Source organism: Scomber scombrus, chromosome 1 (genome assembly GCF_963691925.1).
Source record: "Scomber scombrus chromosome 1, fScoSco1.1, whole genome shotgun sequence".
NCBI classification, from domain to species: Eukaryota; Metazoa; Chordata; class Actinopteri; order Scombriformes; family Scombridae; genus Scomber; species Scomber scombrus.
The window spans coordinates 37,136,299-37,164,054 of record NC_084970.1 but is presented as its reverse complement, the minus strand read 5'-3'; the positions used below and the strand labels follow the sequence as shown (position 1 = coordinate 37,164,054).

At 40.3% G+C, this 27,756-nt stretch overlaps 1 protein-coding gene across 1 annotated transcript; it reads left to right on the top strand.

Annotated features, from left to right (window-relative positions):
* The first annotated feature begins 335 nt into the window (after positions 1 to 335).
* Positions 336 to 27,738, top strand: LOC133978855 (NLR family CARD domain-containing protein 3-like). The gene is made up of 13 exons (XM_062417231.1): positions 336 to 391; positions 1,104 to 1,220; positions 1,702 to 1,812; positions 1,938 to 2,016; positions 2,203 to 2,431; positions 2,682 to 3,844; positions 23,527 to 24,167; positions 24,272 to 24,445; positions 25,328 to 25,501; positions 25,957 to 26,130; positions 26,409 to 26,455; positions 27,094 to 27,456; positions 27,520 to 27,738. The coding sequence occupies exons 2-13, from the start codon at positions 1,111 to 1,113 to the stop codon at positions 27,693 to 27,695; spliced, it is 3,441 nt and encodes a 1,146-aa protein (XP_062273215.1). The 5' UTR covers positions 336 to 391; positions 1,104 to 1,110; the 3' UTR covers positions 27,696 to 27,738.
* Positions 27,739 to 27,756: the final 18 nt, after the last annotated feature.

The following is a 27,756-nucleotide window of genomic DNA, read 5'->3' as shown; positions in this document are numbered from 1 at the left end:
TAGTTCGACAGCTATGATCAACTTGTCAGGTGTACATTTTAATCCAAACACAACCATCTTCCAACACTGAGACATACTTGGTTTGACTGAAAGCTCTTTTACAGTCCATGTTGTGATCTGTCCCAGAGGCTGCAGAGTCCTCAGATGGACCTGCTCAGTGTGTCTGATGGGAAGAGCTGCTGCTTCAATGTTTTTTACAGTATTTGTGACATGTTAGAGAGATGAATGATAACTAATGTGTCTTGTGATGAAACCTTGTCGTAGTGAGTGAGTGCAGCTCTCCCAGCAGCTGTTTCTCTGCTATGGATCAGTGTGAAGACAGAGAGGAGGGAGTCCCTCCCTCTAAAAGCTCTCTGTGTGGGGAACATGACAGCCAGACCAAAGCTCAGAGGTGAGATGAGGATCTCTAACTGTCCATCACTGTTCTCCACTCACATCACTCCACCATCATTATTCACACTCACTGTCACATCTGACACTCAACTACTGAATAATAAGTCACAATAACTCAGAATGAACTACTAACTTTGTGAGTTAACAAAGAGCTCAACCACTGATTAGTCAACTAATCAACTAAGATGAGACAGCATCTTTCATCAGATGATATTCTGATGAACAGGAGAACGTTTCTCATCCACTGTCTTCTTACTGATTTTCATTCTGCTTCTAAAACTTCAGCTGCTGACAGTCTGCTCAACATTCATCTTTTTAAACTCTTTGATTTGCTAATTGTTTGTTTGTATCAGGATGCAGCAGCAGAGAGCAGACTCTCCTGAACCCAGCTGTGTGTCCATGAAGAGTGATTGGTCTATGGGTCATCCTATTAAGTTCAAAGATAGACAACCTGCTGATGGAAGGTAAGAATTTAAAAATAAAATTGCCCTTAATTTTAATTAGCAGTGTAGTTCCATCTTTAGTTATTGAGGTTAACACAGATTGTTACTGAGCCATAGAACTCCTGTGGAACATCCTCACTTCCTTCTTCTGTTGACTCATGACCAAGTCGTGCCATCCTCTTTTCATCACTGGAGGAATTTTAATTTGATGTTTAATCCTTAATTTCTTTGGTTTTTAACTGCATGCTTTTGTTACTGTTTTATTAGTATCAGGATGCAGCAGCAGAGAGCAGACTCTCCTGAACCCAGCTCTGTGTCCATGAAAAGTGACTGGTCTATGGGTCATCCTGTTAAGTTTAATATTGGACAACCTGCTGATGGAAGGTACGTTTCTAGAGCTCCCTGGTGGTCGAGTGGTTAGAGCGCACGCCACATAATCGCAGTGTCTCTGGTTTGAATCTGGCCAGGGATATATGCTGTGAGTCATTCCCCTCTTTCTCTCCATGTTTCCTGTCAGCCTTTCTGCCAGTTACTATATAAATATAAGCCCAAAAATAAATCTTGAAAAAAAGAAGAATAATTTTCCCATAATTTGATTAGCAGTGTAGTTCCATCTTTAGTTATTGAGGTTAACACAGATTGTTACTGAGCCATAGAACTCCTGTTGAACATCCTCACTTCCTTCTTCTTCTGCTGACTCATGAGCAAGTCGCTGCCATCCTCTTTTCATCACTGGAGGAATTTGAACTCATCAGTCACTCTGTTCTGAACAATTTCTGTTTAATTATGTGATTTAAACTGATGATTAATCCTTCATCTCTTTGGTTTTAAGTGGATGTTTTTGTCACTGTTTTGTTTGTATCAGGATGCAGCAGCAGAGAGCAGACTCTCCTGAACCCAGCTGTGTGTCCATGAAGAGTGACCGGTCTATGGGTCATCCTCTTATGTTTAATATTGAACAATCTGCTGATGACAGGTAAGAATTTGACATCCACTAATCAGAACAGCATTTATATATTATATATCATTTTTCACATCTATAATAAGCTGTTTGAAGATTTGAGTCATTAAATGTCCTTAAACGTGATGTTTTCTCCACAGAGTTCAGCAGCAGAGCTCAGAGGTTCCCAGTGATCAGTCTGCACAGCAGCATCAAACACAGCTGGACTCCATATTTATGGTGTGTACAAACACACCTTTTACTATTAACTCCATCAACCACAGATGAAATACTAAAGTAGGATTCAGGTCCTAACAGTGTCCATGCTGCTCTGTTTAGACCAGCAGGCCTTCAGACTGACACATGAATCACATGTTGTGTTCTACCAGTTTTAAATGAAATGTTCACTTTATCTTTCTGTTCCAGCTGCTGGAGGAGAACATCGTCACTTTTGTGAAGAACGAGCTGAAGAGAGTCCAGAGGTGTCTGAGTCCAGATGACCCAGAATGCTTAGAGAGTCAGAGTGAGGATGAGGAGGTGTTGGATGGTGAGGAGGAAGAGCAGAGGAGGAGCAGCAGAGACGCATTTCTGAAGATCACACTGCACTTCCTGAGGAGAATGAAGCAGGAGGAGCTGGCTGAGCGTCTGCAGAGCAGTAAGAGGATTTTAACAGATTTAACATGATGGAGAGGAAATGGAGGCAACATGGGAGAGGTTTATATTTCAAGCTCTGCTGTAAATATGCTGCACACATCTGCATCAGATCAGAGGCTGTTTGTCCTCCACTGATGAGCTGAATAAAACTGATGGAGGAGGAAAGACTACTCAGACACACTTACATGTTCAGATTTCTAGACTTTCTGTAGGATCCACTCACTGATTTCATTTGTTGTTTGTTCATTCAGGAACTGGTGCTGCAAAGTGTCGACGTAAACTCAAGTCTAACCTGGAGAAGAAGTTCCAGTGTCTGTTTGAGGGGATCGCTAAAGCAGGAAACCCAACCCTTCTGAATCAGATCTACACACCGCTCTACATCACAGAGGGAGGGACTGCAGAGGTCAATGATGAACATGAGATCAGACAGATTGAAACAGCATCCAGGAAACCAGACAGACCAGAAACAACAATCGGACAAGAAGACATCTTTAAAGCCTCACCTGGAAGAGATGAACCAATCAGAACAGTGATGACAAAGGGAGTGGCTGGCATTGGGAAAACAGTCTTAACACAGAAGTTCACTCTGGACTGGGCTGAAGACAAAGCCAACCAGGACATACACTTCACATTTCCATTCACTTTCAGAGAGCTGAATGTGTTGAAAGAGAAAAAGTACAGCTTGGTGGAACTTGTTCATCACTTCTTTACTGAAACCAAAGAAGCAGGAATCTGCAGGTTTGAAGAGTTCCAGGTTGTGTTCATCTTTGACGGTCTGGATGAGTGTCGACTTCCTCTGGACTTCCACAACAATGAGATCCTGACTGATGTTACAGAGTCCACCTCAGTGGATGTGCTGCTGACAAACCTCATCAGGGGGAAACTGCTTCCCTCTGCTCGCCTCTGGATAACCACACGGCCTGCAGCAGCCAATCAGATCCCTCCTGAGTGTGTCGGCATGGTGACAGAGGTCAGAGGGTTCACTGACCCACAGAAGGAGGAGTACTTCAGGAAGAGATTCAGAGATGAGGAGCAGGCCAGCACCATCATCTCCCACATCAAGACATCACGGAGCCTCCACATCATGTGCCACATCCCAGTCTTCTGCTGGATCACTGCTACAGTTCTGGAGGATGTGTTGAAAAGCAGAGAGAGAGGAGAGCTGCCCAAGACCCTGACTGAGATGTACATCCACTTCCTGGTGGTTCAGTCCAAACTGAAGAACATCAAGTATGATGGAGGAACTGATAAAGATCCACACTGGAGTCCAGAGAGCAGGAAGATGATTGAGTCTCTGGGAAAATTGGCTTTTGAGCAGCTGCAGAAAGGCAACCTGATCTTCTATGAATCAGACCTGACAGAGTGTGGCATCGATATCAGAGCAGCCTCAGTGTACTCAGGAGTGTTCACACAGGTCTTTAAAGAGGAGAGAGGCCTGTACCAGGACAAGGTGTTCTGCTTCGTCCATCTGAGTGTCCAGGAGTTTCTGGCTGCTCTTCATGTCCATCTGACATTCATCAAGTCTGGAGTCAATCTGCTGGCAGAAGAACAAACAACACCCTGGTGGTATGAAGTGTTCAAATCAACACGTTTCTACCAGAGTGCTGTGGACGAGGCCTTAAAGAGTCCAAATGGACACCTGGACTTGTTCCTCCGCTTTCTCCTGGGTCTTTCACTGCAGACCAGTCAGACTCTCCTACGAGGTCTGCTGACACAAGCAGGAAGTAGCTCGCAGACCAATCAGAAAACAGTCGAGTACATCAAGAAGAAGATCAGTGAGAATCTGTCTGCAGAGAGAATCATCAACCTGTTCCACTGTCTGAATGAACTGAATGATCGTTCTCTAGTGGAGGAGATCCAACAGTACCTGAGATCAGGAAGTCTCTCCACAGATAAACTGTCTCCTGCTCAGTGGTCAGCTCTGGGCTTCATCTTACTGTCATCAGAAAAAGATCTGGACGTGTTTGACCTGAAGAAATACTCTGCTTCAGAGAAGGCTCTTTTGAGGCTGCTGCCAGTGGTCAAAGCCTCCAACAAAGCTCTGTAGGTGCACACAGAACTATCCAGATTAATGGAGTTTAATTTATCCTCAAGGAAAAAAGAGTAAACTAAAAAAAAAAGGTACAAATTTAACTTTTGTTTTGCTGATTCTTCTTCAGGTTGAGTGACTGTAACCTCTCAGCGAGAAGTTGTGCAGCTCTATCCTCAGTTCTCAGCTCCCTATCCTCTAGTCTGAGAGATCTGGACCTGAGTAACAACAACCTGCAGGATTCAGGAATGACGCATTTGTCTGCTGGACTGGGTAGTCCACACTGTGGACTGGAAACTCTCAGGTCATTTTTATTACTATGTATTTAAAGTTATATTTTGGCTTCCCCACAGTTTCTAGTTTCCATGAAGAGTTTTTTATACTAAAAACATTTTGTGTACTGTCTGAAGTGTTAAGTATGAAGTATAAAACTCCTTTCATGCCATCATGTGAGTCAGGGTATATGTTTCTGTCATTTTATCCTCAATAAATAACACAACACAGAATTAAAGTCCTTCCGCACTGATAACGATAACTATAAATGTTTAGTTTTAAATGTTGTTCTAATTCATGTGGATGGAGGAGTCTTCACCACAACTATAACGATAACGATATAGGAGAACAATATCTTTCAAATCACTTTCAGAGCGATTTGAGGAACCATAAAAACGCTGGCAGCCAATCAAAATCCTTATTTATTTATTCTAAAGCAGCTCTGCTCCTCTCTCAGCACGGACTGATGCTGTAAACTGGAGCAGGATGACAGAGGTGATTTCTTTAGAGAGTCTTTATTATTACAAAGATGTTGGAACTTTGTTCTCTATTATAATGTAAAAACAACAAAGTTAATGGATGTTTGTAAGCAGATCTGTGCTCATACTGTGTGTCACTGCTGCAACATGTGCTGCGGCTCAGTTTGGTCTGTAAAAACTGAAACATCACAGCAGCTAGTGTCTGAAATACTTCTGATCAACACACTGAATCAGCACCTCTGAACTCTGCTGCTTTGCTTTTTATGTCTCTGTACAACATACTATATTATATATATGTAAATATATGTATATACACAATAAATATATATATATATATATATATATATATATATATATATATATATATATATATATATATACACACAACATACTACAGCAGTAACAGCTCATCAATAATTAGCTGCAGACACAGCTGGAGCGTGTACTGGACACCACTGTTTACAGGACGTTATCGTTCTCAGTGTGTAGATACTCACATCGTTGACGTTATAGTTATAGTTATAGTTATAGTTATCATTCTCAGTGTGGTGGATGGCCCTTTACTGTCATGTCCTCTAAACACAGGTGGACATACAAAACAGATCTACTTCTCAGGACATTTTGCACGATTTAAAAAAAAAATGTTTAAACCCACCATAAATCAAATGTTACATAGAAATAGAGCAGGGGTATACTAAATATAAAGGCCTGGCGGATTAATTCTGTTTATTGAGTTTTTAAGCTCATTAAATGAACTGTTGTGTGTCTTCAGTCTGTCAGGATGTCTGATCACAGAGGAAGGCTGTGCTTTTCTGGCCTCAGCTCTGAGCTCCAACCCCTCCCATCTGAGAGAGCTGGACCTGAGCTACAATCATCCAGGAGACTCAGGAGAGAAGCTTCTGTCTGCTGGACTGGAGGATCCATACTGGAGACTGGACACTCTCAGGTATGGACAGACAGGTGGACACTCTCAGGTATGGACAGACAGATGGACACTCTCAGGTGTGGACACTCTCAGGTATGGACAGACAGATGGACACTCTCAGGTATGGACAGACAGGTGGACACTCTCAGGTATGGACAGACAGGTGGACACTCTCAGGTATGGACAGACAGATGGACACTCTCAGGTATGGACAGACAGGTGGACACTCTCAGGTATGGACAGACAGATGGACACTCTCAGGTATGGACAGACAGGTGGACACTCTCAGGTATGGACAGGTGGACACTCTCAGGTATGGACAGACAGATGGACACTCTCAGGTATGGACAGACAGATGGACACTCTCAGGTATGGACAGATGGACAGACACTCTGACTAACTCAGGGACTGTGGTTCATGTTTAATGGTGGATATGAGTGAAGGTGTATGAAGCTGATTGTGTCTTTGTCTCTTCCTCCAGGATGGACCATGGTGGACTGCAGACACTGACACCTGGTCTGAGGAAGTGTGAGTGTGTTTTCAGTTTGATTCATGAGAACTTTGAGAAAAACTGGATGAAATATGTAAAAAAAGTGCAACTGTGCAAGATAATACGCACTATCCATTTAGTACATTTGCCATACTGAATATGCAGTGTGGGGCTTTTTAACCCCAGTGTGCAAAATACAGGGAGGAGAAAATGCAAATATGTTATTTAGCACACGCATTGTGATTTACCAAACTCAAAGGTAATTTTTCTGACGGAAACTGCGTCTATAAATAATACCTTTGATGAGCAGATATTAACCTGCTGCGCATGTCATAGTCTGCTCTGTTACCCTCCTGCTGCTTGTAAATTTCCATTCACCACCGAGTTTTGCCTGTCTATTTTCTGGTTCTTATCTGCCAGTGGCTGTGTGGCGTTGTTTGGACTCAGCATTGTTAGGAGAGCCCAGAGACTCCTGCCTGGTCATACACTTCAACTACATGAGCGCTTCTGGCTTTAACTTACTGAATACTTACTGATTCCACACTCCTCCTTCTGCCTGCCTGCCTGCTTACCTGCCAGCGACTCTGCTTCATCTTCACCCTGATGCAAGACTCTCCAGCACTAATTTTTGGACTGATCTCCCGTTGCCGACTCTGCCAGCCCCTGACCTTCTTACCTCGTCTCTGCCCCAGTCAATACCTCAGCCTTCTTCCACAACCACGAGTTCTGCCTCTTAATCTCCTGGTTTCTGTCTGCCTATCCCTGTGGCTGCCTGGTGTTCTCCTGCCTCAAGTACGAATGGTCTTTACCAACGCTCCCTGTGGTGTCTTTGTGCTGCTACTGAAGTCTACCTCCACCCGTTACTGCGCACAGATCACTTTTGTCACTGAGGAGACGGAGACACAATGACAGACTACGCACAGGACGTTTTTTTCCACCCATGTTAATATTTTTGGAGTGGAATATTTTTGGTTTTATTAACAGCATTAACTTTGTCACTAATACACTCCCATATGGTTTTTTTTTGGTAATATTTGTTTTTGTTATAACTCAATATATTAACCTCTTCCACTAGAACCTGACAACGCTCTCCATTAAGACACAAACCCTGTCTTCACCTGTTTTCATTTACAGTTATTCTTAGTAGATCACCTGCAAAATGCACGCAACTGAATCTATTGCACTGCGCATGCAATTTAGTACCCTATATTTGGGATCTTAGTATATCAGACCCTTGAAGTGCAAAGACCATCACTTCACACCAAACTACAATAAAAACATAAATATCACTGTCCTGTTGATAATCTTGATAAACTGAACTGTTGAATTTACATTCAGACAAACATCAGACGCAGCTGGAATCAAGTTTAACTTTGAATTAAGTTAAAAGAATCTCATCAAAAGGCCCACTTACTCTATCTCCAAAGCTTTCAGTCATATCTCATGATCTTCCTCAGTGATGGAGTGTTTCAGTTGTCATGGAGATGGTTTAAGTTTGAATGGTTTAATTTCAGTGATTGTCAGTAAAGTAGTTAATAAATCAACAGATGATAAACTGCAGCTGTATTGTGTCTCGTTCTCTCCATCAGATGCCTGTGAACTGGAACTGGATCCAAACACAATGAACAGAAACCTCAAACTGACTGATAACAACAGGAATGCGACATATGTGGAGGAGAATCAGTCATATCCTGATCATCCAGACAGATTTGACTCCTGTCCTCAGCTGCTGTGTAGAAATGTTCTGACTGGTCGCTGTTACTGGGAGGTCGAGTGGAGAGGAGACGTTGATATATCAGTGAGTTACAGAGGAATCAGAAGGAAAGGAAACAGTGCTGACTGTGTGTTTGGAAGGAATGATCAGTCCTGGAGTCTGGACTGCTCTGATGATGGTTACTCTGTCTGGCACAATAAGAGAGGAACATTCATCTCCTCCTCCTCCTCCTCCTCCTCCTCTGTCTCTAACAGAGTAGCAGTGTATGTGGACTGTCCTGCTGGCACTCTGTCCTTCTACAGAGTCTCCTCTGACGCACTGATCCACCTCCACACCTTCAACACCACATTCACTCAGCCTCTGTTTGCTGGGTTTACAGTCTGGTCTGGTTCCTCAGTGTCTCTGTGTCCCCTGTAGAGGGAGAGTCTCTCTTGTGGACAGAAACTCTGCTGACAGAAGATCAGCTGCTCAAATCAAACACTCAGTTATTTTTCCTTCTACATGATTCATTGATTAGTCTCAGTTGACTCTGCTGTTGTTACTGTCAGGACCCAATGAGCAGCATGCAGCTTTATTCATGTTTTAATCAAATAACATCTGTCCAGCTGTGGAAGCTCAGTGTTCTTGTGTTTCTCACATGTATTTTATCTCACAATCTCACAATCAGAGACTTAGAGTTATGACTCAGGACATCAGCTGGCTAAAAGCACCTTTTAGCCCCTTATGCAATAAAAAAAGCCAGGTACAGAGATAATACGACAGGTCCTCTCCTGAATAAACAACAAAACTTTTACTGATGGAAAAACAACTAGTCTGGGGGTAATGCAGAAAGGACAGGAGACAGATGAAAGTTAAATAAACCAGATCCCCTGGACATAGTTGAGTTCTCTCGAGATAACAGAACTGTCCTTCATACGTACCACAAGGAATACGAAGGTGTGGATTAACCTTTCAACCCCCCAGACTCAGTCTTCCCTTCCTCTGGACTCCAAATGGCAGAGGACCCGACTAACTGCCATAAATCACAACACATCCCATGTTCTCTTTTCCCTCCATTGATGCAATGCATTCTAGTGACTATATGCAGAAATGTTAATGTTGTTTATTAAACTGATAAGTACTTTACTTAGTGGTTTATCTTAAACATAGTCTCAGAATTTGGTACAATTCTTGGTACATGTTTAAGCCTGAGGAGATAAAAACGTTTTTTTTATATACAGCTATCTCACACACACACACACAGATATATATTTAATCCATTGCCTGTATTAATGCATGCATCCTGTGAACTTAATGTAAAGATGATACATTGATAAGTGTTTTGATATATTTACCTGTGTAGCAATAATTAATCATCCAACTATAAGAGTAGAACAGTGATCCTTTTTTGTTTAATCATGTTAATTGTTCATGTGATGTTGATTTTTACAAAATGTAATTCATTGTAATATCATTTGTTAAACAATCTTTTCCACCTCTACACACAAATATCATCACAAAGGCTCAAACAAAGAAGGAAGACTGTTTCTGTCTGCATGCTACTCACTTATCTTTGCTCAACTGAATACAAAACAAGGAGGATGGAAAACAAAACACCACAAGGGGTCAGTAATGCTCCATAACTGAATCTGAAGAGGGATCAGAACACTTCTAGATGTTCCTTTTCTTTACTTCTTATAATTCCATTTAGCGTGCTCAATCTTTACTTAGTTTATCAACCTTTTTGTTCTTGTTAGCTGTGTATGTGCCAAGCTCAGCAAACACTCACAATTAGCATTATAATTGAAGCCAAGTCGACGGAAGAAGACCCTAAGGGCCCCTTAATGATGTTGTTTTTGATATCTTAGTCTGTTTTGACGAATTTTGAAATTTTTGGCCAATGCCGACTACTTCGAAAGATTATCAATCAGTGAGTGAAGTAATTACACTGTTATCCTCACTCCTCATCAACCGAAAGAGTCACTGCCAAGCAAATTAATTTTCGACCTGCTGGAAAAACAAAAAGAGTGGTGCCAGAGGAGCAAGGACGTTTGCAGGCAGACTAGATGAAGCGGGCCATCTCACAGCATCCAGCCAAAGTGAACCAGCGCTGCTTTTCGAGAGATACCACCAGACGCCCAGGTTCTGACAGACTGACAGCTGAATCTCCTGACTGCTGACAAAAGTAGGCTGAGAAATCTACATCATTATCTCATAACTGGGTGAGGCATTAAATTAATTTACATTTCAATATTAGTTTCCTAATCCATAATGATAAGCTATAGAACACCCAGTAGCATATCATCATCATTACCATTCATTCGCCATTTCAATAATAATCTTTGCATTTCATTTGTATTGTATCATTTATCATTACATTTTATTAGTAACCTGTTATTAAACTTTGACCCAGTTATTGTCTGTGTGTTCTTCTGAAGTAGAAGATTGAGACCGCTTGTAAACTGAGACTGATTTAATTATAATTATGTCATAAGAATTCTTCCTAATTTAGGAAGTTGTGCCCCTTTTAGCTGGTCTTTAGCTCATTAGATGTTCAGTTGGCTTCATCTAGTGGACAGATAGTAGAACTACGTCATGTGATGTTTGATATCTGACACTGACTGGGTTTCTGCACAAGGTTAGACTGGTTTTGACTTGACAAGTATCTGTACTTCTACTTAAGTACAGAATGTGAGTACTTTTACCTCTAATCATAGGTCTGTAAAAGGCCGTCCACACTAAGAACAATAATTATAATATAACGATGTGAGCGTCCAGACTTATAAATGATAACGTCCTGTAAACAGCGGTGTCAAGCACGCGCTGCGCATTTTCCCAGCATGAAACCCCCCAAAATAGACTGACACCTGTGCGACTCATACACCGGTTTTTATATTATATTCTATTGAGTTTGACAACCTGTGCATGCACATTTGTGCATGTGTGTGTGTGTGAGAGAGAGTAATTTAGACAATGCTATAAATGCAGACCTGCAAAACCATATCAAATTCTCTATTTGTATCTGCGAACACACACATTTATGCACACACACACGAACACACACACACATATTCAATTCCCTGTGAATTAAATATACATCAATATATACACACACACATTAATAAACTAATATATCAATGATGTTTATACTAGGGCCGGGACTCGATTAAAAAAAATTAATCTAATTAATTAGAGGCTTTATAATTAATTAATCGAAATTAATCGTATTTTAACCGCATATAAATATTTGACCTGAGAACAGTGAGAAGTAATTTCTTTTACATGGATTTTTAGTATCATTGAATAATGACTGAATACATAAGCTTAAGCAACACAAATATTGTTTATTTTTGTTCAAGTCCAACAGACCAGTGCAATTTTTGCCATTAAGTGTAGCAATAGCATATTTAGAAATATAATACATTTCAGAAATTAGCTAGCTACCACACTAGCTTCCATGCTAGCTGCTATATGTTTTGCATTGAGGTGATACTTGAGGCTCGATGTGCTGCAGTGATATGTGAATTCCTTGTTGCATAGCTTGCACACATGGCCGTAGCTACCATTGAGGACACCGAGGTCATGTCCTCGGCATTTTTTTCTTGAAGTTTCGTTTTGTTGTGAAGTGAAAATAGCCGATGAGACAATTATCCTTGCATCAACGGACCGTCATGTGACACGTACTTGCAGATACCGCTGCCATGTCAAAACGAAAGTAGTCGGCTATAGCCAGCGGTGGAGTGAGGCCTTGAAATCCGGTAATTTTTTCACCGGCCCCGGTGTTATGTCCCAACTGGTGTCCAATTTAACTGGTTTCCTTACCGAACAGCTCCAGCTGTGTTGTGCTTCCGTCAGCAGATTCGTCACAAATTCACAAATATACACAACATATTACTGGAGATTTTTAAGTAGCAGTTATATATATAGTGCTCACTTCCAGAAAAAATATTCGCTGGAGTAGATGTTGAACTGCGACTTGAAAATTTCGCCAGAAATATGTTGTCTACATTTGTGAATTGGACATGACCCGATTTTGCAAACGGTTCATTCATTGGATGAGCCCTTTTCTCCCTTTCCCAGCAGGCAGTGCTCCATTTCACATTTTAAGAACAAACAAAGAAAATAACATACAATTTTTAAATATACAACCATGGAAGTTGTAGAATACTGAAACAGGAGTTGATTTAATTTGCAAAGTTGGAAGTGATAAGAAAGAACTGGAACACAAGACCATGACTGAGAAATGCACAGCAAAAAAGCGTTTTAAATACATCATGGATTATTTTAACCTTATGTATAATTTGTAGTTTTCGTTTTGACCTCGGTATTTGAAAAATCCTGGCTACGGCCTTGCTTGCACACAACCATGCTCTTATCCATTCTCCCATCCACGGGGCCAACCAAAGCAGTCTCATCAGCTACTTTCATGTTCACTGTGGTTTGTTGTTGTCTGAACTACGCGTGTTAGAAAGCCCACATTGTTTTGAGTGATATTTACCTGTTTATAGTCTGTTTGCATTGGAGGTTTCATTTGTCCTACGTTATTGAATGCAGCTGAGTTTTACCGACGTTCTTGAACGCACCACACCTGTGCAATTCTCCTTCTCCATGCGCTAGAGAGCTGACGTTTTTTCCCTTGCCTTTTTGCATCTTGCATCCTTATTGCCCTGATTTCCTGCTGTGTGTGAATGTATAAGGACCACAGCTGAAATAAAGCAGATAACTCCGTACATCTGTATCCGTGTTCTTTAATCGGGACACACTCACCATACCTTGCCACTCTAAACCAGTTAACTTCCTGGAGACCCCCACTATCTCCTTTTTAACGCTAGTTGGTGCTCCAGTATAATCGGTCCGCCTGAAACTCATCCAGTGAGAAACGTTCCGCGGTGCAAAAATAAGTGTGATTAAAATGCGTCCATTTTTTTAACGCGGTAATTATTGTGTAATTAATTAATCTTAATTAACGTGTTAAAGTCCCGGCCCTAGTTTATACACATACACATATATTAATATACAAATATATACAACATATTTATAAAACTACAATTTAGCTGCAGCCAAAAGCTGAACAGCACATCATTTTTATTTAAAAATGTGTCTTAATAACTTGTTATATTTGATCTTCAACTGTCACCTTCAATTAATGAGAACTGGGATGCGCCTATGGTGACAACATGGCGCCTGTGAATCATGTGACAGCCCCTGAACCAATCATATCACAGAACGGTTGAAACCGAGTTGGCTGAACTCTCTCTATTAACGGCTCTGAACACAAGAAGCTTAGAGCTCCTCCTAGTTGCTGAAAGTGAGAAAAGCTCTCCAGTAGCATTTAATGAAGCTGAATACTAAACTACACAGCTCAACTCTACATTGAAGTTTTTCAATGAAAAAAAAAACCACAGCATAAAGGTCGACATTAGACCCTGCGAATGATTATTAATTTTTCGGTTTTAATGACACATCCCTACTTGATAGTTCCTAAATCTTGACGTGTCACTAGAGGGGTCGAGGCCCTTAATGTTCTATTGTCGATATTTTTACTCTATTTTACTCTCTACACTTTAAGGTGCTATATAAATAAAATTATTATTTAAATAAATAATGTGTAGTTAATTTTATTACAATTTTAAAAATATTCTCTGTGAATTGAATTAATGTATTTATTGATTGGTTAATTTGTCTTCTCACTCGGCAGAAGCTATCAGCTCATAGGTTGTTATCATACTTTCACAAACATTTCCCTCTTTATACAAATAAATATTAATATATAAAACAACACATCATATAATAACAGATTATATAATAACATCATATAATAACACATCACATGTTAAACTCATACACACTGAAACCATCAGACAGTTGATCCACTGACAGGAAATGTATATTAAAGTTTCAGCTGATTTATTGTTTGTTGGTTATTCAGTTACAGCTTCAGTCCTTTTAATTCAATAATATTATAATTATACATATTCATATTAGAAAGTACCATCTCCACTAAGTCTGGACAGGAGTGAAAAGTAAGTCTGAAGTTTTTGTACTTTTGAGGGGAATATTACACTTCATGTGATTTATCAGTATCAGTCAGCTGATCATTAGAAGGTAAAGTTTTATGTTTAAATTTAGATTAATCAGCGTCTCCATCACACACACACACACACACACACACACACAAACACTACAGAGCTATTTATACTGTTTTTTATGCTCTGTTTACAATATAAAACGTCCTGCTCACTTCGTGTTTTGGTCACTATTCGTTGAAAAACACATTTAAGGATCATTTTCAAACTGTTTATGTCGTGTGTAAATTTAAACAATGTAGTAATAAATCGATATCAGATATTGTTGTTAATACTTAATGTTTGTTCCCAAAGAATAACTTTAACTTTAACTCAGTTTATTTCACCAATAACACTTCATTCATCTTTAAACCTGAGTTAACTTGAATAATATTCTTGTAATATAAGACTGCAAAGACTTCACAGTGTTTAACACCTAAATAAACTCGTAATAATAGAAAAACACAGATTAACATTGATAGTTAGAACCAGGGCCGGCCCTAGGATTTTGGTGGCCCTAAACAAATTTCTGTTTGTGGCCTCAAAACACTTCAGACACAACTACCAAACCAGACACGCTGCTCATAACTGAATGAACATGAACACACACACTACAGATGGAACATGAATTAACAACAACTCTCTGACTTTATTTGAAAACAAAAGTGTATTAAAATGTGTGTAATGGATGTATAGGTAGTGCTGGTACTGGATCTTGGGGGAAGCAGAGTATGTAGAAGGCTTCAGCAGTTATGAGCTCTGGAGCTGCAGTCACATCAGAGGAGGAGATGAGCCTGAAGTCTCTGACCATGTTCCCTCTGCAGCAGTCAGCTGATGAGCTACATGCTCCTGCTGCAGTACAAGTTGCTCCAAAATATTTAAATAATGCAAAGAAAAGATTATACATTAGATTATTATTATTTAAATATAGGCTGGAAGACATAACAACGGTACATTACATGTATCTTCCAGACCTTTATATTAACCACACAACAAATACAATTTTATCAAAATATTCAAATTATCCAGTTATCTAAATATGTCCAAATATGACCAGGGCCTGCCCTGGTTAGAACATTTTGTATATAATAAAATACTACTATACTACTATAACTAAAATAGGCTACTAGTTAAATTAACGATTTTGATCTTATCTTTACATAAGACAAGGCAGGGGTCGTGCCAAAAAGTGATCGTCTGAATCTGATTTCTGGCCGCGGGAGCGCGCATAGCAGCCTGTTGAGCGGTAGCGCTAAAACGTCTGATTTTCTTTTGATTAAACGGTCATAATATGCATATACTATATTTGCTTCCCATGTTTGGATGTGTTTTTTAATATTATTGTTTATGCCTACTATTTGGAGACAAGACTATAAAAGACATGATTTATGGGAGGGTTACATACGCCTATAACATAACGAACAGTTTTCACCTGTCAAAAATTGATTGAAGGCCAAATACAGTTACTGTTAGGTGATTTCTGCCTAAATATGACTTGATCTCATCCACTCCACACACACACACACATATTCAATTCCCTGTGAATTAAATATACATCAATATATACACACACACACACACACACACACACACACACACACACACACACACACACACACACACACACACACACATTAATATACTAATATATCAATTATGTTTATACACATACACAGATATTAATATACAAACATATACAACATATTTATATACACAAATATGAGATAAAATAATGAAAATCTACAATGGAAATGAATAAAATAAACCTAAAATAGACGTAAGTGAGCAGTGCAGTGTGCTGTCAGAAATCTTCACATACTGGGAGGCATTACAGCAGCAATGAAACGTAGCTCAGTGTGTATGTTGGCAGTGTGGTGCAGAGTTTGTGTGTGTGTGTGTGTGTGTGTGTGTATGTATGTATATATATATATATATATATATATATATATATATATATATATATATATATATATATATATATATATATATATACACACACATACATACATATAGATATAGATATATATACCACAAACGCAAGATCTCTCTCCAACAATATGGATGAACAACATTGTGAAGAACAGCTGCATTCTGCTCTTCACAGAGACCTGGCTTCATTCATCCGTTCCAGATGCATTTAATGAGTTAGCGGGCTTCACAGTGCACCGTCATGACAGGACTAGGGACTCTGGTAAGAGCAGAGATGAGGGGTTATGCATGTATGTAAACAACAGTTGGTGTACCAATACTAAGACTGTTGCCAGACATTGCTCCCCAGATCTGGAGTATAGTATGACTGTTAAATGCAGGCCCATATATATTTTACTGTTGTCATGGTAACAGCTGTTTATATTCCACTGGATGCAAATTCCAGCTCGGCCCTGGGTCATTTACATGACACCATTAGCTGTCAGGAGGGAATGTATCCTGAGGCTTTTCACATCATTGCGGGGGACTTTAACCATGTTGATTTAAAGGCAGTGCTCCCTAAATTCCATCAAGTGCTCTGATTCCCATACACACACATATATAACATATATAACAGGTCACCATGACCATGTCTTCATACCTAAATGCATTCAGTTGTTTTATATATACAAATTATATATTTGACTTAATGGGCAGTTGGACAGGTGTATCTGATATAGTGGCGAGTTGCTGTCTGTTAATGTTTGACTTCAGACCTTAAAAACAACCTGCTCTTAGTTTTGTTTTACATGTACAATGACAACACAAGGTGAGTAATGATATAAAGAAGGAAAAAAACCAAAGGTAGCAGAAAGGTTGGAAACAAGATAAAGCACAAAGTATAAATGCTATAACCAACATTACAGTAAACTACAAATGAGTAACATATCATCGTTCATTTTCAGCTGTCCAAAGGTAAAACACCACATTCAAAGACGCCTGCAATGGAAGAATTTAATAGAAAATTTGAAGCTGAAAATAAACTCAGATGATTGTGTTTTGGATAAAAAGCATAACACATTGTTGGTCAGAGATACTAACAGAAGCTGATGATGCTGAGCTGATCTTTAGCTCATTAGATGTTCTGGTGGCTCCATCTAGTGGACAGATAGTAGAACTACATCATGTGATGTGTTATATCTGACACTGACTGGGTTTTTGCTACAGGTTAGACTGGTTTTGACTTCAGTTACAGTCCGATATGATAAACTGCAAAAACAAGGGCTGTCAGAATAATGTGTTACCATTGTTTGTAATATGTCTGACACATAATTAGAGCTACAACATTGTAATAACATTCTGCACCAATTTCTTTTCCTTGTTTTTTGTTTGATTTGTTTTTTGTCTTCGTGTTTGACTCTTTTGCCAGTTTCATAAACATATGAAACAGGCAAAGTTCCTCTTCACTTCACTTCCCCTTTGAAGGAGTTGTTGCTTTTTGGTGGTGCCAATTTTTTACTCCCCTCTCCTGTTCTGCTCTGCATGAAGTTTGGTAAGTGACAATTTTCAGTTATTTTACAGTAAAAAGTGTAAAAAGCATAAAGTGAGGCTGCTGTTTGTGTTGAGAAGAATCAAGCCGGCAGTGTCTTTCCAGTATGTTACCGTAACGGTGCTTGTCACAACCAAAAGGGGGGAATAAAAGGATATGTTTAACAAGCTTCAATGAATTGTTACAATTAACATCCACGAAAAAAGGAAATTATATTAAAAATCATTAACTGAATAAGAAAAGGTTACCATCACCAATTAAACTCTGACATGATAAATAAACCTTCCAAAGTAACTTTTCTGACAATCTCAAAATATAACTCCTCACAAAGTTCTTGATTGAGTCTTATTAAAAGACAACAAATTTAAAGCAACTTTGCTGAAAATTAAAGGGAAAATCCCCTAAAATTGAAAAATACATTGTAACATGTTGACTAAGTCCTAAAGTTTGCTATTTTCTTTTCATTTTTCATTAAGCGGTTTGCTGATAAATTCAATGTAATCTATAATGACCCTGAATAAATCCACCTGATATTTGAAATAATTGTACAGTTTGGTAGAAATTTAAATGGAAAGTCACCCATAATAAATTACTGACATTTTTCTTTCAGTTCACAATAAGATATTATTAATATTTAAAACTGCTAAACTTAAATAAAGCGTACTTTATTTGTCCTAAAGACCAGCTGGTTGTGCAGCAGTGAAACATAATTTAAATACAAACTAGAAATATGTGAAAAACACAAATTATAACCATTAAAAAGAAGTGAAACTCTACCAAAAACTCTAAAATCATCAAATACTTTGTGGTCTGACTGTGTTGATGTGCTAATGTCAGCTGAGAGGAACATGTGGCTATTTTCTGTCCTGTGCAGGTCATTTGACACACAGACGTGGTGCCAACTGTCTGGACCACACAATTGTACTGCTGTGCAATGACAATAAAGGCATTGAATTGAACAAAGATTGAAACAAAGTTGATGTTTTGATCAAAGTATTTCATATGTTCTTATTGAAATGATTCTTTTCAAATATTTAAACTCCAACACTTGGAGGTGCTGTATCACCGTTGTCTGATTTCTGATCCAGAGAGAGAGAGAGAGAGAAAGAGAGAGAAAGAGAGAGAGAGAGAGAGAGAGAGAGAGAGAGAGAGAGAGAGAGAGAGAGAGAGAGAGAGAGAGAGATAGAGAGAGAGAGAGAGAAAAAGAGAGAGAGAGAGAGAGAGAGAGAGAGAGAGAGAGCGAGAGAGAGACTCAATGTTCTGCAGGACAATACAGGACTGTACACTGAAAAGCAGCTGTAGATGCTCTGTACAGACATTCAGAGACACAAACACAACATTTCATTAGAATCACAGTTGAATCAGAGAAGTGAAATGAAGTTGTTTCAGTCAGTTTGTGAGGTCCAGTGAGCTCAGACTGCTGCAGTGTCATCCAGCAGTCCTGCAGTAAATCCTCCTTTCATGAAGTAAATCTTCATGAAAGGAGGATTTACTGCAGGACTGCTGGATGTTCAGTTTGTGTTCAAACTGTTTCAGAGACGTGTTGATTCAACTTGTTCATTTTGTAGGCTGTAGTTTGTGCTGCTGTTGAATGATATTATGTTATACTGAGAGGTGTATAACATAACACATCTATTGATTAGGGTTTGACTTAATATTAGAAGCAGCTGATGTTCAAACTATCAGAGAACAGTTTAGTGTCAATGATGCAGGAACCTGTTCACCTGTTCCACCTCAGCTCCTTTCATATAGACAGACTCATGTGTCTTCATCTTTTGTCTCCTAAAAATATATCAGCTGACTGGTTATGCTGATGTTGAGCAGCAATCTGTCAGATGTTTGGATTTTCTCTCCATATGAAATCTCCTGGCTGTTTGTAATGGATGATAGTGGTGCCGTTCCTCCAGTTGTCAGTAGAGGGCAGATTTGCTGTTTGTAGACTTTGACAGTGAAGTGATGATGAAGTGACAGCAGCCTCACATCAGATGGACTGATGAAGGAGAATCAGCAGTATAATCTCTCTGTGTTTCCTCCACAGCTGAAGCTCCAAAGTCTCTGTGACTGGATGTGAATTCAACATCTTCCATGTTGTAGTGAGTGAGTGCAGCTCTCCCAGCAGCTGTTTCTCTGCTATGGATCAGCGTGAGGACAGAGAGGAGGGAGTCCCTCCCTCTAAAAGCTCTCTGTGTGGGGAACATGACAGCCAGACCAAAGCTCAGAGGTGAGATGAGGATCTCTAACTGTCCATCACTGTTCTCCACTCACATCACTCCACCATCATTATTCACACTCACTGTCACATCTGACACTCAACTACTGAATAATAAGTCACAATAACTCAGAATGAACTACTAACTTTGTGAGTTAACAAAGAGCTCAACCACTGATTAGTCAACTAATCAACTAAGATGAGACAGCATCTTTCATCAGATGACATTCTGATGAACAGGAGAACGTTTCTCATCCACTGTCTTCTTACTGATTTTCATTCTGCTTCTAAAACTTCAGCTGCTGACAGTCTGCTCAAAATTCATCTTTTTAAACTCTTTGATTTGTTAATTGTTTGTTTGTATCAGGATGCAGCAGCAGAGAGCAGAATCTCCTGAACATATATTTTCCTTTATTTCTCTCACAAATCAAGAATCAGAAAATGTTTTTTTTTATCAGGATCTGTACGGATCAAATGGGGAAATGGACAGGAGATTATTCTCATAATTTACAGGATATCATACGCAAAATTCAAAGAAGATTCAAAGCAATGGGTGGATGAAAAGAAAAGGAAGTAGCTGATGCTAAGACATATCTAATAAAAACACATGAAGCAACGGGGCCAGTCTTTTTCAAAATGTACGGATCACCTTGTACCTCCTCTAAAAGAATCTGTACAGAGTAAAGGCTGTTTGATGCTGTGTTCATCCATCTGAAGGAGAACTGGGATGTTTATATTTCCATCTTTAGTTATTGAGGTTAACACAGATTGTTACTGAGCCATAGAACTCCTGTTGAACATCCTCACTTCCTTCTTCTTCTGTTGACTCATGACCAAGTCGCTGCCATCCTCTTTTCATCACTGGAGGAATTTGAACTCATCAGTCACTCTGTTCTGAAAGATTTCTGTTTAATTCTGGGATTTAAACTGATGATTAATCCTTCATTTCTTTGGTTTTAACTTCATGTTTTATTAGTATCAGGATGCAGCAGCAGAGAGCAGACTCAGACACGGAAAGTGACGACTCTATGGAACGTCCTCCTAACTTAACAGATGGACAACCTGCTGATGGAAGGTAAGAAGTTAAAAGTGAAGTTTGTTATTATCTGACTCTCCTGAGAAGAGGAATCAATATATAGTTTCAGCAGTGACATCACAGTGTACACCTGTGCAACAGTCACATGTCAAAGAGTTCAGTGTTATAAGACACCAACATGGTCACTATATCAATATGTGTGTGTAACTTTGAAAACATCACATCAATAATGATGATTAATCCTTTTTTTGGTTTTAACTGCATGTTTTGTCACTGTTGTGTTTGTATCAGGATGCAGCAGCAGAGAGCAGACTCTCCTGAACCCAGCTGTGTGTCAATGAAGAGTGACTGGTCTATGGAGCGTGGTATTAAGTTTAAAGATGGACAATCTGCTGATGAAAGGTAAGAGTTCGACATCCAGTAATCCAACCTTCATTTATATATAATTCTGTCATCATGACAGAAATTATTTAATAAGATGCAGATTTGAATAATTAAATTTCCTTAAATGTGATGTTTTCTCCACAGAGTTCAGCAGCAGAGCTCAGAGGTTCCCAGTGTTCAGTCTGCACAGCAGCATCAAACAAAGCTGGACTCCATATTTATGGTGTGTACATGTACAAACACACCTTTTACTATTAACTCCATCAACCACAGATGAAATACTAAAGTAGCATTCAGGTCCTAACAGTGTCCATGCTGCTCTGTTTAGACCAGCAGGCCTTCAGACTGACACATGAATCACATGTTGTGTTGTACCAGTTTAAATGAAATGTTCAATTTAGCTTTCTGTTCCAGCTGCTGGAGGAGAACATCGTCACTTTTGTGAAGAACGAGCTGAAGAGAATCCAGAGGGGTCTGAGTCCAGATGACCCAGAATGCTTAGAGAGTCAAAGTGAGGATGAAGAGGTGTTGGACGGTGAGGAGGAAGAGCAGAGGAGGAGCAGCAGAGACGCATTTCTAAAGATCACAGTGCACTTCCTGAGGAGAATGAAGCAGGAGGAGCTGGCTGCGCGTCTGCAGAGCAGTAAGAGGATTTTAACAGATTTAACATGATGGAGAGGAAATGGAGGCAACATGGGAGAGGTTTATATTTCAAACTCTGCTGTAAATATGCTGCACACATCTGCATCAGATCAGAGGCTGTTTGTCCTCCACTGATGAGCTGAATAAAACTGATGGAGGAAGAAAAACTACACAGACACACTTACATGTTCAGATTTCTAGACTTTCTGTAGGATCCACTCACTGATTTCATTTGTTGTTTGTTCATTCAGGAACTCGTGCTGCAAAGTGTCGACGTAAACTCAAGTCTAACCTGGAGAAGAAGTTCCAGTGTCTGTTTGAGGGGATCGCTAAAGCAGGAAACCCAACCCTTCTGAATCAGATCTACACACTGCTCTACATCACAGAGGGAGGGACTGCAGAGGTCAATGATGAACATGAGATCAGACAGATTGAAACAGCATCCAGGAAACCACACAGACCAGAAACAACAATCAGACAAGAAGACATCTTTAAAGCCTCACCTGGAAGAGATGAACCAATCAGAACAGTGATTACAAAGGGAGTGGCTGGCATTGGGAAAACAGTCTTAACACAGAAGTTCACTCTGGACTGGGCTGAAGACAAAGCCAACCAGGAAATACACTTCACATTTCCATTCACTTTCAGAGAGCTGAATGTGCTGAAAGAGAAAAAATACAGCTTGGTGGAACTTGTTCATCACTTCTTTACTGAAACCAAAGAAGCAGGAATCTGCAGGTTTGAAGAGTTCCAGGTTGTGTTCATCTTTGATGGTCTGGATGAGTGTCGACTTCCTCTGGACTTCCACAACACTGAAATCCTGACTGATGTTACAGAGTCCACCTCAGTGGATGTGCTGCTGACAAACCTCATCAGGGGGAAACTGCTTCCCTCTGCTCGCCTCTGGATAACCACACGACCTGCAGCAGCCAATCAGATCCCTCCTGAGTGTGTCGGCATGGTGACAGAGGTCAGAGGGTTCACTGACCCACAGAAGGAGGAGTACTTCAGGAAGAGATTCAAAGATGAGGAGCAGGCCAGCACCATCATCTCCCACATCAAGACATCACGGAGCCTCCACATCATGTGCCACATCCCAGTCTTCTGCTGGATCACTGCTACAGTTCTGGAGGATGTGTTGAAAAGCAGAGAGAGAGGAAAGCTGCCCAAGACCCTGACTGAGATGTACATCCACTTCCTGGTGGTTCAGTCTAAACTGAAGAATGTCAAGTATGATGGAGGAGCTGAGACAGATCCACACTGGAGTCCAGAGAGCAGGAAGATGATGGAGTCTCTGGGAAAACTGGCTTTTGAGCATCTGCAGAAAGGCAACCTGATCTTCTATGAATCAGACCTGACAGAGTGTGGCATCGATATCAGAGCAGCCTCAGTGTACTCAGGAGTGTTCACACAGGTCTTTAAAGAGGAGAGAGGGCTGTACCAGGACAAGGTGTTCTGCTTCGTCCATCTGAGTGTTCAGGAATTGCTGGCTGCTCTTCATGTCCATCTGACATTCATCAACTCTGGAGTCAATCTGCTGACAGAAAATCCAAGAACATCCAAGTGGCCCAATGTGTTTGAAGACAAACCTGAATCAACATGTTTCTACCAGAGTGCTGTGGACGAGGCCTTAAAGAGTCCAAATGGACACTGGGACTTGTTCCTCCGCTTCCTCCTGGGTCTTTCACTGCAGACTAATCAGACTCTCCTACGAGGTTTGCTGACACAGACAGGAAGTAGCTCGCAGACCAATCAGAAAACAGTCCAGTACATCAAGAAGAAGATCAGTGAGAATGTGTCTGCAGAGAGAAGCATCAATCTGTTCCACTGTCTGAATGAACTGAATGATCGTTCTCTAGTGGAGGAGATCCAACAGTACCTGAGATCAGGAAGTCTCTCCACAGAGAAACTGTCTCCTGCTCAGTGGTCAGCTCTGGGCTTCATCTTACTGTCATCAGAAAAAGATCTGGACGTGTTTGACCTGAAGAAATACTCTGCTTCAGAGGAGGCTCTTCTGAGGCTGCTGCCAGTGGTCAAAGTCTCCAACAAAGCTCTGTAGGTGCACACAGAACTATCCAGATTAATGTAGTTTAATCTTTGCTCAGAGAAGAAAACTAATGTTTGCAATTGTCTTCTTTGTTCTGCTGATTCTTCGTCAGGTTGAGTGACTGTAGCCTCTCAGAGAGATGCTGTACAGCTCTGTCCTCAGTTCTCAGCTCTCAGTCCTCTAGTCTGAGAGATCTGGACCTGAGTAACAACAACCTGCAGGATTCAGGAGTGAAGCAGCTTTCTGCTGGAATGGAGAGTCCACACTGTGGACTGGAAACTGTCAGGTCATTTTTGTTACTATGTATCGTAAAAAACAGTGTATGAGTTGTACCGGTGTATAAGACGGTCTATTTTGGGGGATGTCAATGCTAGGAAAAACACTTTTCTATTACAGACTGGTTTATTTGAAGCCACCAGTAGATATTTATTTATAAACACATATGTTTATACTCCAAAAGTTTCTCAATTTACTTACATTAAATGCACAGTAAAACACACATATTATACCTGAAACAGTGTGTCAGGTTAATGGTTAATGGTCCAGTAATGATTTGCTTAACTGAACCAGACTGGTATATTAACTCAGACCGGGTTAGGCTGAGTTTAAATTAAACCTTTTAAAATAACACAGTAATTTCATGTATTTAATACAGTGTGTAGCTGTGTGCTCACTGAGTCCCAAAAACTCTTCATCAGAGCTGTCGCTGTGCGCAAATAGACTACTGCACCCAACTCGTGGTTTTGCACATCGCGTTTCAACATCAGTTTGGTCTGTAAATACTGAAACATCACAGCAACTAGTGTCCCGAAATAGTTCTGATCAACACACAATCATTTTTCTGCACAAAATACAGCACTAACTAGTCCTCCGTAGTCTATCTATTTTCATGAGCTGCAGAAACATCAATAAAAAATAGTACTGAAGACCACATTTACTTGGCATTGTTGGGCACTAAATTTCTACCTTGTTATTTAACTTAGAATAGGAATTTCTGACAACTTTGCCCTCTGTGTAAGTGCATACTGACTGCAACCCACTAAATGGCCACCAGTGTCACTAATGAGAACGAATTTCTGATTTCTACATATACAACCTTTAATATTTGTTTAAGGAAGAAAATTAATGTTTGTAATTATTTCCTTGTGTTCTGCTGAATCTTCTTCAGGTTGAGTGACTGTGACCTCTCAGAGAGAAGCTGTGCAGCTCTGTCCTCAGTTCTCAGCTCCCAGTCCTCTAGTCTGAGAGATCTGGACCTTAGTAACAACAACCTGCAGGATTCAGGCGTGAAGCAGCTTTCTGCTGGACTGGAGAGTCCACACTGTACACTGGAAACTCTCAGGTCATCTTTATTACTGTGTTTTTATAATAATATGTTGACTTCCACCCAGTTTATAGTTTACATGAAGAATTTTTGATAATATAAATATTTGCATATTCCCTGGGCTGAATTGTTGTAATATTATATAAACAGCCATTACAACTAATTTCCCAGTGGACCAAAAGCTACAAATGGGGAAAATACCACAAATTAAATACTGAATGATAGAAATCAGAAATATGATGAAAGTACATTTCTAATAAATCTTTTTTTCCCCCAGATATGCTGTAAAAATAAAGCTTTAAAGGTATTTCTTCTGCCAAAGTAAAAACAGAATGGCATCAGATTACACTCCGAGCTTCAGCAGTTGCAGCCTCCAGCATGAACATGTGCTTTCTCTCAAACATACAGCAGGGGGCGCTGAGTGTAACCATAAAGGCCTGAAGCTAATTAGATGAACTGTTATGTGTCTTCAGTCTGTCAGCATGTCTGATCACAGAGGAAGGATGTGCTTCTCTGGCCTCAGCTCTGAGCTCCAACCCCTCCCATCTGAGAGAGCTGTACCTGAGCTACAATCATCCAGGAGACTCAGGAGAGAAGCTTCTGTCTGCTGGACTGGAGGATCCACACTGGAGACTGGACACTCTCAGGTATGGACAGACAGGTGGACACTCTCAGGTATGGACAGACAGATGGACACTCTCAGGTATGGACAGACAGGTGGACATTCTCAGATATGGACAGACAGGTGGTCACACTCAGGTATGGAGAGAGAGGTGGACACTCAGGTATGAACAGACAGATGGACACTCTCAGGTATGGACAGATGGACAGACACTCTGACTAACTGAGGGACTCTGGTTCATGTTTAATGGTGGATATGAGTGAAGGTGTATGAAGCTGATTGTGTCTTTGTCTCTTCCTCCAGGATGGACCATGGTGGACTGCAGAGACTGAAACCTGGTCTGAGGAAGTGTGAGTGTGTTTTCAGTTTGATTCATGAGAACTTTGAGGAAAAACTGGATGAAATATGTAAAAGAAGTGAAAAAAGTTCAAAATGATGGAAAATGTGTTTTGGCAGAAATGGGCGTGGCCTACACTGACATTTATCTTGAACCAATGAATCCATGAAACAGAAATTTCCTTCTGTTCGTCACAGTTCAGTAGTTAAAAGAGAAATGTTTTATAAATGTCCACATGGTGGCGCTACCTGCTCCAAAATGTCCCTCATGTCTCTCCTGCACATAAAGTTCACTCATTCATACTGACTTCAGCTGTTTGGAGCATTTGGACAAAAATGTGTTTGTAACAGACGACAGTTTGAGATGAAAATAACAGACTTGATGTGCAAAGACCTTCACTTTACACCAAACTTCATGAAAAAATATGAATAAAGTTTAATTTTGAATTTGTTAAAAAACATCATCTAAAGGTCCACTGTATGTCCAAAGCTTTCAGTTACAACTCATGGTCTTCCTCAGTGATGGAGTGTCTCAGTTGTCATGGAGATGGTTTAAGTTTGAATGATTTAATCCCAGTGATTGTCAGTAAAGTTGTTAATAAATCAACAGGTGATAAACTGCAGCTGTATTGTGTCTCGTTCTCTCCATCAGATGCCTGTGAACTGGAACTGGATCCAAACACAATGAACGGAAAACTCCAACTGTCTGACAACAACAGGAAGGTGACATGTGTGGAGGAGGATCAGTCATATCCTGATCATCCAGACAGATTTGATTACTGGCCTCAGCTGCTGTGTAGAAATGTTCTGACTGGTCGCTGTTACTGGGAGGTCGAGTGGAGAGGAAGAGTTTATATATCAGTGAGTTACAGAAGAATCAAAAGGAAAGGAGGCGGTGATGACTGTTGGTTTGGAATGAATAATCAGTCCTGGAGTCTGAAGTGCTTTGATGATGGTCGTTACTCTGCCTGGCACAATATGAGAGAAACATCCTCCTCCTCCTCCTCCTCCTCCTCCTCCTCCTCCTCCTCCTCCTCCTCCTCCTGCTCCTCCTCCTCCTCCTCCTCCTCCTCCTCTGTCTCTAACAAAGTAGCAGTGTATGTGGACTGTCCTGCTGGCACTCTGTCCTTCTACAGAGTCTCCTCTGACACATTGATCCACCTCCACACCTTCAACACCACATTCACGGAACTTCTGTATGCTGGATTTAGAGTCTACTGGTCTGGTTCCTCAGTCTCTCTGTGTCCTCTGTAGGAGGGAGAATCTCTCTGTTCTCTGTAGGAGGGAGAGTCTCTCTGTGTCTCTGTAGGAGGGA

Bases quoted from the DNA above. Each gene is read 5' to 3' on its own strand.
- LOC133978855 (XM_062417231.1), top strand. From the start codon at position 1,111: ATGCAGCAGCAGAGAGCAGACTCTCCTGAACCCAGCTCTGTGTCCATG. The intron at 2,017-2,202 runs GTGTGTACAAAC...TTTCTGTTCCAG, and splicing joins AGCTGGACTCCATATTTATG to CTGCTGGAGGAGAACATCGT. The intron at 27,457-27,519 runs CCTCCTCCTCCT...CCTCCTCCTCTG, and splicing joins CTCCTCCTCCTCCTCCTCCT to TCTCTAACAAAGTAGCAGTG.